At 33.9% G+C, this 12,774-nt stretch overlaps 1 protein-coding gene across 2 annotated transcripts in view; it reads left to right on the top strand.

Moving 5' to 3' along the window:
- LOC127850069 (roundabout homolog 1-like) overlaps positions 1-12,774 on the top strand; it is a 71,511-nt gene that overhangs the window by 52,537 nt on the left and 6,200 nt on the right. Inside the window, exons 1-5 of one of the 2 annotated variants that reach the window (XM_052382814.1) lie at positions 9,164-9,255; positions 10,830-11,159; positions 11,370-11,663; positions 11,834-12,124; positions 12,358-12,630. In XM_052382814.1, coding sequence (XP_052238774.1) covers positions 9,213-9,255; positions 10,830-11,159; positions 11,370-11,663; positions 11,834-12,124; positions 12,358-12,630 — 1,231 coding nt within the window. In that variant the 5' untranslated portion in view covers positions 9,164-9,212. Of the gene's footprint in view, positions 1-9,163; positions 9,256-10,829; positions 11,160-11,369; positions 11,664-11,833; positions 12,125-12,357; positions 12,631-12,774 lie in introns of those variants that run through there. The other variant, XM_052382813.1, reaches the window with a different exon arrangement.

Genomic DNA, 12,774 nt, shown 5'->3' with positions numbered 1-12,774 from the left:
AAAACAAATCGCGCGCTTTTGAAAAGTCCCTTATTAGCGAGATCAGATAATGTTCTCTGTCTACTATTTGCATACAGTTTTCAACTGTTAACCAGCGTTTATGGACCCACTTTTATTTACTACACATGCTGTTAATAATTAACTAAAAATAAAAAGCCCCAAAAATGATTTCATGTGAGCAATTCGAAAGTATCTTATTTAAGGCAAGATACAAATTGTCTTTAAACTATTGGGCAATAAATGTAACAACATTTAACCGAGTTCCGAATTTAACACGTATCAACAAAATAAGAAAAAGGTAATCGTTTGCAATTGACAGTAAAATCTGCATCGTTCATGTGCATTAAAAGTTCTTAAATGTTACGAAATTAATAATAAGGTCATATCGTGTACAGTGAGCCTCATAGCAGTTAGCTATATAACATTTTAAAAATCAAATAACTGTATATTAGCAGTACGCCTAATAATTAGGCTTGACGCCAATTGTATAAATTATTTGTTAGTTTGTTGTGCACATGTTCGTCGTGTCGTGTACATTTATTTTGTCGTTTCACTGTTTTGGAATAGTCGGCTTGCCATCAAGAAGGGCAACTTGTTATGATATACCTGTAGTTCTTCTGGTGTCGAAGCTGAAGTTTAGCTTCGTTAATTTTTAACGACTATCAGTTATCATGCTGCCGGGAACGGGAATCGAACCCGGGTCGCATAGGTGAGAAGCTAGTGTACCAACCACTGCGCTAACAGCCGCGACAAACAGGTTTGAACTTTCAATGTTTCTGAAACAATTGTAAACACAAAATCAACATTGAAATAAAACTGCAAAATAGGTTAATGTATTTAATAGATTCATTGACAAGTGATCGACTGAAAAGGAATTGTCAGCAAATGAATGTCTTTTGAAGAAGGCTTTAGAAGGGCGACATGTGCTTATTCGGGTTATATTACACACAAACCATCAACATTCAACATATTATATACATATGTATTTCATTAAATTATCATTCATCATTCTAAAATGTGAACGTCAAATTTTGTATCGCTTTGATTGCGCCTGAGTGCAATATATTGTGTATTGCCCGTTCGGCTTTTAATCGACAATTTCCATAATTTTCAAGTCAAGTGCAAACTTATCTTTCATAAAAGGTCATTAGAATATATACTTTGTTGAAACTAGACTCATTGCTGATTTGCAAAAACCTTTTTATTAAGCTCCGCATACAATATGCTTATAATAACATTATTAATAGTGTCTTCGTAATTCTTTACTTACATTATTTTTCATTGTGTATAAGATAAAAAGGGTATTTAAGAACTCTGTGTACAATACTCTTGGTATTTGTGTACACGTAAACAGCTGGCACGCTCACTAAGGACTCGCCTCGCCTAATATGGTATGTCAACTGAAATCGCCCTTATTATCACCGCATTGTAAGCATCGCTGTTACATAACCATATATTATTTATAAAACATGTTGTTACGAAAGTATTCTGCATTTATAGTTTATTTTATTTAACGTGATTTAGTTAGTAGATTCACGCATAAGTATGTTCAGAAAAACAGAAAACTTTTTTGTAATGAAACTTTTAAAACTCCGTTATCAACTTTAATACCTAGAATGTCAAAAAGATGTATTTTGTAAAAGATAACTGCATGTCGACTGTATTAGAATTTATTTTAAAATGCAGAACATTCCTCGATGATATGATCGGTGTCTTTTGTATTCACGTAATAACCAATCGTGATGGTATTTTCGTCGGGATGATCTGTCATATAATTATATCCGCCATTGCCCCATCCATGTACGCAGTCTGGTGCAGCAACATCGTTCGCGTCAGGAATGACCTTGGCATACACAACTGAACCATAAACGAAGACGGCGTCCGATCATTTCTTAGCCAATTCATTTTTGGTCGCATGGGAAAGCGAATGTGCTTTCTTAAGCGCTTCATTGCTGTTCATTTCACCACCTCTTAAAGAGTTTGCTGACTTTAAAGACCGTCGTTCTAGTGAAATGCTAGTCACGCCCGATATGGTATTCAATCTCGAGGTCAAAGCATCGGTAATTTTCCATGGCGGCTTTCCAGGAGTCCGTGGTGGTCCATTTGGGAATTCTTAGTGTGCCGCCTGTGCTCCATATCGGAGTCTTAGGAGCGTCTTCGTCGCTTACCGTGTAACCACTGTTGATGAACCTAAAATTATCAAACGGCATTATGTTTGCATGATCAAGTGTGCAAACACGAATTTTCTGTTTGGTTAAAGTTGTGACAACAAAACCATGTTTCGTATGCAATTTTGATTTGATGTCAGACACGTAAAAACTGAAATGTTCATGTATTATAAGGCATGACAGGTATTTACAAAGCATCTTAATTAAGTATTTAGTCTTTTTCTTTGTCGATATTTGTTCATTGTGTATGATATTAACTTTTTGACCTTGCTATTTATAAGAATGACACAAAAAAGGAAAGCATTTGCATCCTTTAAGTAAAAGCAGTCCTTAATCTTCTTTTGATCGAATCTGTCATGTTTTTGTTTTTAAATTAAAAACGTATTCAGTCTATTTGTGTTAAGTTAAATGTTTGGTATTACTGTTTTATAATTGTTGTTCTGTTAAAGTGAAACAAGAAAGGCCCAAATTTATATTTGTTTTATTTGTTTTATTTTTCCCAAAGATGAACTTATTTCATTCATATTTTACATTTTGTATATTCTTAAATGATAAGTTTTACTTAATAAAATGTTTATTAATTTTTTGAATAAAATATGAATCGCTAAGTTTGTTTACATTTTAACGACGTAAGCAACATTCCACGCCTACAAGAGAGTAGTTCTCAGTATGGGCGGACTAAGCAAACATTGAACGCTACACATGGGGATGATGGACTCAAATGTGGGCGGAGTTAAAAAATTATATTGATGGGCGGAGCTTAAAAGCGTCATCGAATGGGGTATCCGATAACAATTTAAAATATCAGGAAACTCATGTAGATTTGTGTTTGTGCTTATGTTTTTATAAAGAAATTTCTATCAAATACATTTTAAAATAAACCATTTAAATCGAGTTTTCCTTTCAATTTGTTTCAATGAAATTTGATAATTTTAATAAATCTTTATATGGACGTGTTCATATGTTTAAATGTTTGAATGGACAGCCACGTATGATTGTTCAAACACAATACGTGTAAATACCCTACTTGTTTATATACTGGCGATGGCAACTTCATTTATAAAACAAAACACCAACATCATATTAGTAACGCTTGTATTCCACCGAATTAAAAACAAACAGTTGTTTTACACTAAAAAAGCATTGGTTACGGTTTCATTACAACACAATTGTTAATTAATGGTTGTATTAAATCAGCATTATATCCGGAACAGTTGTTTGTCTCCAAAATATTAGCAGAAACATTTATTTTTTAACCAAAATATATCAGTACTGGCTGTTTTTCCCAAATAAAATAATTAACGGTTGTATTTCAATACAATAAATCCGCAACGGTTTTTTTCACCAAAATAATATCAGTGACGGTTGTATTACACAAAAATAATACTGTTACTTAAATAGAGATTAACATGTTACTGCATGATAGTAATGAAATATATAAGGCGAGGCTTAGAACTAAAATTAATGGCGAGGCCTCCCGAGTCGTTATTTTATTCCTGCCGAGCCTAATATATATATTTTTTTCTGTTTATGTTGCTTTTTGTGTATTATATATATTTCATCTTGGTATCTAATTGTTTTTTTTTGTTGAATCTGATTCAATGTTACTTGAAATGACGGCTTTATAATTCGTTCCGAGCATTATGAACTACCTCCAAACATTAACTGATATAACTAGTTCCTGTTGAACAGATATAGAAAATAATTGTCATGCCACGTTGTTTCAGACATATATCAACGTAGCGGTATGATAAAATATACTACAGTGACACATGAAACGTCTAGTAAGATATAGAACATATGCAATATTTCAATATTTAACTTCCGTTTGTTTGTGAATATAATCTTTATAATTATTAGTTTACTTCGTTTGTTCTGTTTTTAAGATATCGTAGAAGCTAAACACTTTTAAACAAAACAATTATTATGTAAATCCTTTCGGGATCAGATAATTTTAGGAAGTGTTTCATCACGTTTGCTAAAGCACTTCTGCAAATGAATCTACACGTTTAAGCCCTCCATACGCATACACTGTGGAAGGCTTTAATTCTAGCTGAAAGTATGAGTTGGAATTTCATATCCATGGTTAACAAAATACGACCCTTAAACCCCCAATGACGTGTATAATCATTAAATGTACGTAGCTTGCATATTTGTGTTTTACTTGCAATTCAACTTTTCCACAGACAAACGTTTCGGAAAGTCTACAGATGAATGGAATGTTAGAGACAGTTAAGTATGTTCATGTGCAAGTCCATTTATAGGTAGCAATAAACAATCAACAATAGTTATTCCTCAAAACCAAACATTTTAGCGACTTCAATTGAAACACAATATATAACTTCCGTGACTCATTTTCGTCGTTTTTAAGGTGTGGTTCAACAAATACAGACACGGATGTAAAGTGAACAATCGATGCTGTTTAACAATTGATTGTGTTTGTGTTCAAATGATGCATAGTGTCATACTTTTATCTAGGCCACAGCAATTTCAAAATTTGAAAATGCATTATATTTCGAACACATACGCATGTAAATAGGTATTGCGGTGCAAATCAAAAACACGGCATTGTATATGATTTTTTATCACACATGACATTGCACGTGAAGATTTACATCGACATGTTTTGTCTGGAAATGCATAACGATAAACATGAAGTAAAACACATTAATACGCACTAACTGTCCCTTACTAGATTTTTAATTTCCTGCCAATAAAGACAAAAACAAAGGTTACGAGTAAGTAGCAAAGAAGGACATTATTGAATGGATGGCGCTTTTTTGCACTGAAGTCCTCTGTCTTTTATGTTTGAACTGACATGATTTGTGTACATGACAGTACGTGGAATGTCTAAAGCAGCAAGCGTGTTTATATTTATGTATGTACATGTATACTTATGCAAAACTGATTGTAATGAACAGTTTTATTTTATCAAGGTATAAAAAATACACGTGTATTTGATAAACATTTATCCATATATGCATACACTATTATTGTTTACTGTTTTTGTTATTCTATACTTTTTATAGTTTCAATTTGTTGAGGTATTTATTAATTATTCATTCGTACGATAACAGTCGTGATCGCATGCACACTTGGTAGATCGATTCTAAATATAAGATAAGGACTTGCTACTGTTATTAAAAAGGCGTTGTAGCAGCACGTTGTATATATGTTCATAAACCTATACATAGGAGTAAAAAACATAAACATGAACATCAAAGAATAACACACATTGATTAATCGACGCAAAAATATTTGTCTTACTCATTTGTCTACTTCGGTTACGTAATAAAAGGAAATACATTATCGTTATGTTACTTAAGTCAGTCTTTCCGTGTTCGATATCGAGTGTAATAAAAATGACAACTCAAGCCTTATGATATTTCTCCGTGTTCCTAAAGACACATTTTTTTTACGCAACAGTAACCAATTATGGTCAAACACGCGCTAGTTATGTTACAAACACAAGTTATGCATTTAAGATGTCTTTTATGGGTTGTCACAAAGCTCTGATTGAAAAAGACGGGATCAAAGATTAATATTATGTTTTCGAGGAAGAAGAAATTGAAACCGAAATGTTGTGTCCCTGACAATGACACATTTGTTTCTTTCAAGTGATATCTCAATTCAGACCATGCTGCAAACCATGTCGATGTGAAGGTTGCAGTGAACCTATCTCACTTAGCAACGTTCACTCTAATTTCTTTCACACCGGAAGTAACATGGTTTGAATCGTTACAGCACCACAAATGTGTCTGGGAGTACAAAACCACATGTGCGAAGCAAATTTAGTTCATATTTAAATTTAAAAATGACTATAAGGAAAAATATTATTTTAACAAATTAAGCCCAAAGACTCAACGTGTTTAAGCATTATTGTAACTTTGCATCGAATATTCCAATGTGGTTCCATAATTTGTAATAATTGTTATTTGTTATATTGTATTCCCGATTGTATTTCCTCTTTGGTAAAGGAGATTGTGCACTTATCTTAAATAAAGGAAGTTTGGATTGTGCCGTGATTGTAACACCTAAGGATGAAGATGGGGGTTTCAATATCAATTTGATAGTTTTTCGATTTAGGAGCACAATAGCTCCGTTTGATATGCGGCTGAATACAAATCATGTACTTTGTCACCTTATATAATAATAAATATTTACATTATTTCCAGTTAACATTTTATGTTTAAATAACCGTGGAAATAATTGTGTTTAGGATCATGTTTAACAGTATAATTCTGTTTTTATTAGCAATTTCGGTATTATAGAAATTCATTATATGTGATTGTGGACCGACACAAACATCCTTCGTTATGTCATAAATTTATGTCAGCATGTGAAAGATGTATAACGAAATAGCTTAAATCTTCACCTTTTGGGTTGTTTTACAGTCTTAAATTAAAACAAGATCATCAACTGTTTAATACTATTATGTACTGGCCCTGTTTTCAAAATTAATCAACCTCTCTTATGGTTACAATGCTAAAGACTTAATTAAGGTCTAAAAGGTTGTACATTAAATGTACAAATCATAACACTCACTAGGACAAAACAACAAAAACTGTCACGTGTCCCCAAAAAGTAAACGTCAGTAGGCGTTTTATGATGGAGAACAGCCGCGCCAGTTATAGTTTGTGTCAATATCTTTGCTTATCGTCCTCTAGTTTCCATACGACATAGTGCAGGCAATAAGGTATGAATAAATATTGCGATCGGTATATAACGCGTTGCTTTGGTTTTCAAAAAAGCTTCGAAACAAATTTCCATGGTTGAAGCAAACGTCAGTAGTAAAACATACAATAAGTCCGTGTTCACACAAATAAACGATACCAGAACTGTCTATGCGTTACCGGACGAACATATTATTAAATATTATTTTCATCCATAAACAAACGCAAGTATATACCGGATAATAAACATACGTTTCAAGAGTAGAAACAAATATGGCAAACGTCAGTAATAGGTATAAGAATGGCAAATTTCAGTAGCAAAAATGCAAACGGTAGTTGACAAATATAAGCAGGCGTTCCTTTTACTTTTTAGGCATATCCATTTCTATGTTAACTAATTTAATCGCGTTTACTTTGACACGTATTATATATCTGTTCCTAACAGTACGATTTAGAAGCTTGATAGTATTTATTACCACGCGCGCATACGAACTGCAGCTGTACTGTGCTAATCAAAACGAACAAAAAGTGAAAACGTTCCGTTGAAATTGGAAGTTTGTGAACGAATATGGTAACTTATATGGTGCGAGCGCGACACGCATGTATGTGTTGTGCATGTTAATTGTCCTTAAAGTCATCGCCAGCTGTTATAAATAATAAATATATGCCATACAATCGTATAATTTACGTTGAATGATGTTCGAGCGCATGGTACTAATATATTCCTATTCAACACACCTTTTTGGATCCTAAAACACATCGAAAGCGATAGATACACTTGAGCGATTATTTAGCCAAATGCGTGAATGGCGCTTGCAAATCTAACAGTTCAATGTTTATTGCGGGTTGAAAGCGCAATTTCTAACTCAAAAGCCAAGCTCAGTTTTTGTTGTTGTTTGTATGTTTTTAAATTATGTTGCAATATTTATATTTTATGTGGCAGTAATATATATATTGAATACAATATCGCGCCCACCAATGAATCTCCTGTAGACACAGGTTCTATGGTGGTTGTGTATTGCTGATCGACATTCATCATCATCATTTACAGTTATTCGATTTTTTTAAATGTTCTATAGCTAACTGTGCATGAGACTACCCGTACACGATATTACATTACTAGTAATTGCTTAACAATTAAGAACTTTTAAATGCACATTGTCGATGGAGATTTTTTTTGTCAATTGCAAACGATTTACTTATTAGTATTGTGTTGATTATTATTAAGTTCGGTACTCGGTGTAATATTGTTACATTTATTGCCCAGTTTTGTAAAGACAACACATATTTTGCCTTTAATACAATACTTTCAAATTGCTCACATGAAAAAAAATTGTTTTGTTTTCATTTCTAGTTACTTATTTTTAACTGCATGTGTAGTAAATAAAAGTGGGTCCATAAATGCCAACGCTATTAAACAGTTTAAAACCGTATTATAATAATAGACAGAGTGCATTATCTTGATTTCGATATTAAGGGACTTTTCAAAAGCGCGTGATTTGTATTGGATTACTTACTCGATCTTATGTGTAATGTTTAACATCGTACGCGTGGGAAGGTGCTAAATATTATAATATGTGCGTCGTTAGTGTATGTCGGGGTCAAACTATCGCCCCTCGACGCATTACTTCTGCGAAATAGATTATAAAACAAATAGCATGTGTACTTTGCGTACTATTGACATAGAGCGCGATGGCACATATTAATTTTGTTGTAATCCGTTGTTATCTTCTTCAATTATAACACAAAACAACTAGTAATTCTTTGATTTAAAGAACTTAGAACTAATGTCATTAGATTCAATAACCGAACAATGCAGTACTCGGGATAGTATATAGCTAATATCAAACGCCTATATAGACCAGAAAGCCCGAAATATGCACGCAATGTGTCTATTAGCAACCGGAGTACCCTATGCACATTTATGCACAATATATTTCGTAACTATTAAGTAAAAAGAACCATTACTGTTTGATCATTAATGTTAGAATGTTGAGAATCTGTTGGTTCTTTAAATGTAGAGATGCCAGTATGAGCATGACAAGTACAAATGATAAAATCAGCCATCAGCGACTTAATGTTAACATAAGTCGATACATTATGATCATCGATATAAACTTTTCCATTTAAAAAACTCCCGACCAACAACAACCACAAAATATCAAGTTCCATGTCTTAACGAATACGAGTGTTTAAAACGAGGCTTTTCATCGTGTTACTTCAATTTATCTGATGCATTAAATTAATTCCCTGTAATGATACTAACAATCACCGGAATAAGGAAAGATATATAAATGTCATTTAGTCATTATTTCAGTACTGTAAAAAAGTTTTGGGAACGTCAGATAAACAAACAAAAAATGTGTTCATAATGTTTGGAATTATTTTTTGTGTATTCTTTATTTGGATAAAAGGTGAAACTAATTAAATAAACATGTGTTACATCTTTACGTTACGCTTCATAAACAAAACGTCAGGATGTGTAAAAACTATTAATATTTACTGATCCCAAAGCAATGTCCATAATTTATTTTTTGGAAATATTCATCTTTTTATGCTTGATATTAACAATTTGTATTCAATTACAGGGGCATTTCAATGACAATTATAGATAAACACAACTTTAAACACTTAAATTGATTTTTGCATTCAAGATTGCAACACTTAGAACTGCAAGAAGAACATTTGGCTATAAATTCTATCTAAAACAAAAGACTAAAATGTAAACTACAATAAACTTTACTTATGCCAGCAGGACATAAACATTTTGATACCTTCGATGTCAACATATTATATAAACAGACACAACAAAACAAATCAATAGCATCATAATCATCAGCATACCCTTGATCGATCTTGCCGCAGGACGTCGACCTCCCTCTAGCATGATCATAGAGGACAATCTTGCACAGACATTTAAGTCTGGTGACGTGTCCAAACCAAACCATATTTGTCGTTTGACGGTCGCCAGTAGGGGTTCTTGTGGACCAACAAGTGTTGCAGTCATGTTCCTAATATACTCGTAGGTTTTTGCTCTGTGTAGGATATATAGAACACTCTTCTCGGACATAATCCTGCATTATCTTCTCAAGTAAAAGGTTAAACAGGACGGTAGCATACATCCATGACGGACGCCCACTGATATCCTGAAAATGCCCCCCCCCCCCCTGCTTTCCATTAAGAAGTAATGCGCTGCTATCGTTGCCGTAGAGTTCTTGGATGATTTGAACTAGCCCTTCGTCAGTGTTGATTCCTCTCATACCAGACCATTAGCCATCAGGCCACACGCGAGCAAAACTTTTTTTAAGTCGATGAATTTTTGATAGAGCTGACGTTGATGTTGCAGATGTTTCTCAATTAAGATTTCAGTTAATGATCTCTTCCACTGTGCTCCGCTCAGTTCTTGCTCCAGATTGCTCTTTTGAAAGCAGTTCCTCAAGCTTACTATTCAGACGATTGAGGATGATGCGTAGCATGACTTTGCTAGGCTGACTTATAAGGCTAATGGTGCGGTTATTCTTGCACAATTTGAGGTTGCCCTTCTTCAGTAGGGGGTTTACAAATGACTTGGTCCACTCCTTTGGCAACTAGTTTTCCTGTCATATATTTTGGAATAGTGTCGTCATTGTTGAAGTAATTGCCTTTCCTCCTTGATTAAACATCTCGGAAAGAAAGTTGTCCACACCCGGCAATTTGTCTGCCTTACGACTATATCCTTCCTCCTTCACCTCTTCCTTAAGTATGGACGGACTTCCGTCGGCAAAGAAATAACGCTGCAGCAGTGGCATTTAAATGATCAAGGCAAAAGATAGGTTGACACTTAACCTCGTTCAAAATTATTCACGAAATCAAAACATATAAAATAGGTAATAAACAGTTTAGTACAATCAACATTACAATAATTATACACAAAACTCAATGTGTTTAATTTGTAAATTGTCATGTTAAAATCAAATTTTAACTAAGTTTTAATAATTGTCTTTTGAAGGTGTCTTTATAAGTTCGTCAGATGGCGTTGTGCTTACACTGACTCCGTGCCAGAGAGTGTGCACTGTTATTGCTGGGTCAGCTTTTAATATCACGTGTCAACGTACAGATGCTGCTCTCGCATGGTTCACGTGGTCCCTTGAAAATGGTCATACACGTGATAGCTCTAACGCGCTAACCAAAACCCAGGCATCACCAACAAAGGGCGTCAACAGTACCCTTAGTTTTTTTCCTGAAAGAAAACACCATGATTGGAACCTTTACTGTTCAGTATATACAATAGAGGATGAACGCCATTCTTATTCAGAGAAGACACGACTACAAGTGTTATGTAAGTATACCTTCGTGTTATTGGTCAGCTAAGCAAGCCATCTAGCTAGAAATATTGATTTAGCAATCAATTTGCTGCATTCAATGCTGTGCTACGAAAAACAAAACTTGTACATTTTGTCATACAGTTAAATTGTTTAAAACGCCTGCACAGAAATGTACAAAGTGCGTAACAATAGATGTCAATTTTTAAAATTGCACGGGTTTTCAGATGGACCAGACAAACCCATTTTCAAAGTAGGAGTACAATACATGAACTCAACCACTGTAAATATAATAGAAGGAAAAAACATCTCCGTAGAGTGCTGCGGAAACAGCAACCCCTTGGCCGCAGTAACTTGGTACAATACACGTTCACAAACAAATGGGGCTTGGCTTAACTTTACGAACATTAGCCGCAATAGCGATGGGATATTCACATGTACATTGGAAAATCAAATGAAAGCCTCAGACAACAACGAGCGATATGGGAGAAACGAAAGTGATCTAAATTTGGAAATTCTCAGTAAGATTTATTTATATTTGTACTTTTTGAAAGGAAAGTATTTTTATTACCTACTTTATTTTATAAGTTTTGTTTGACAATATATTGTTATGCATCTGTGTTGGAAACGTATATTTTTATTATAACACATGTATAATAACTATTTATATTTTAACATAATTATGTACTAGCACCACCAACGGCACCTACCATAAGTTACAGCGGTAATCACATTCTAAAGAGTATCAACATCATCGAGGGAAAAGACTATGACTTTTACTGTACTAGTTCAGGAAAACCATCACCTCAGATTGATTGGAAACTGTTGAATAGTACGACAGAACATGACGTATTGCAAATCCGTAAAGTTGGCGCATTACACAACACGACAATCACCTGCTGCGCCAAGAACCACATGATACCAGCAGTTGGTGTTCCGGAGCATGGGTTGGAGTGCACACATCTAAATCTGAATGTTTTACGTAAGTTATTTCTTAATCAACATTCCATTGTAGATTTACTATTTGCTTTACTATTGACGAAAAAGTATTATCACTTAAACTTCAGAATCCAAGACTACCTTAATGACATTTCTTCGTCATCATGTCAATCTGATAAGACTAACACGGATGCAATATGATTGTTGCTTAGATGATGTCGACATTAATATTTCTTTAATTAATAAAGATAAACTATGGTTTACTTATGTTTCCAGATAAGCCAACGTTTGCTTTCAATGACACGTATGATGTCAAGGAGAACGATTCGTTCAACGTAACATGTACACAGCAAAACATGAACACGGTGGTCACGTGGGTGAGGCAAGGAGACGACAAGTGGTCAGAGAGCAACAACACAATATACTGGACAGATGTCAGAAGGGAGCAATCTGGCAATTATACATGCAAATTACGATATTCGATCACGGATTCATTTAAGAATTTCAGCAGCGGTGACTCTGAACATTCATTCCATTTAAATGTTGAATGTAAGTGATTCATGTTAATCTAAAATAATTGCATGATTTATTTCTGTATTTTGTAAATGGGACGAAGATTAAATAAATATGTTTTGAATTTACTGCTACTATATTAATATTGCTATTTACATAATGATTTTTAATACAACATTT

This window comes from Dreissena polymorpha, chromosome 11 (assembly GCF_020536995.1).
Source record: "Dreissena polymorpha isolate Duluth1 chromosome 11, UMN_Dpol_1.0, whole genome shotgun sequence".
NCBI classification, from domain to species: Eukaryota; Metazoa; Mollusca; class Bivalvia; order Myida; family Dreissenidae; genus Dreissena; species Dreissena polymorpha.
This window is presented reverse-complemented; position numbering and strand designations above follow the sequence as displayed.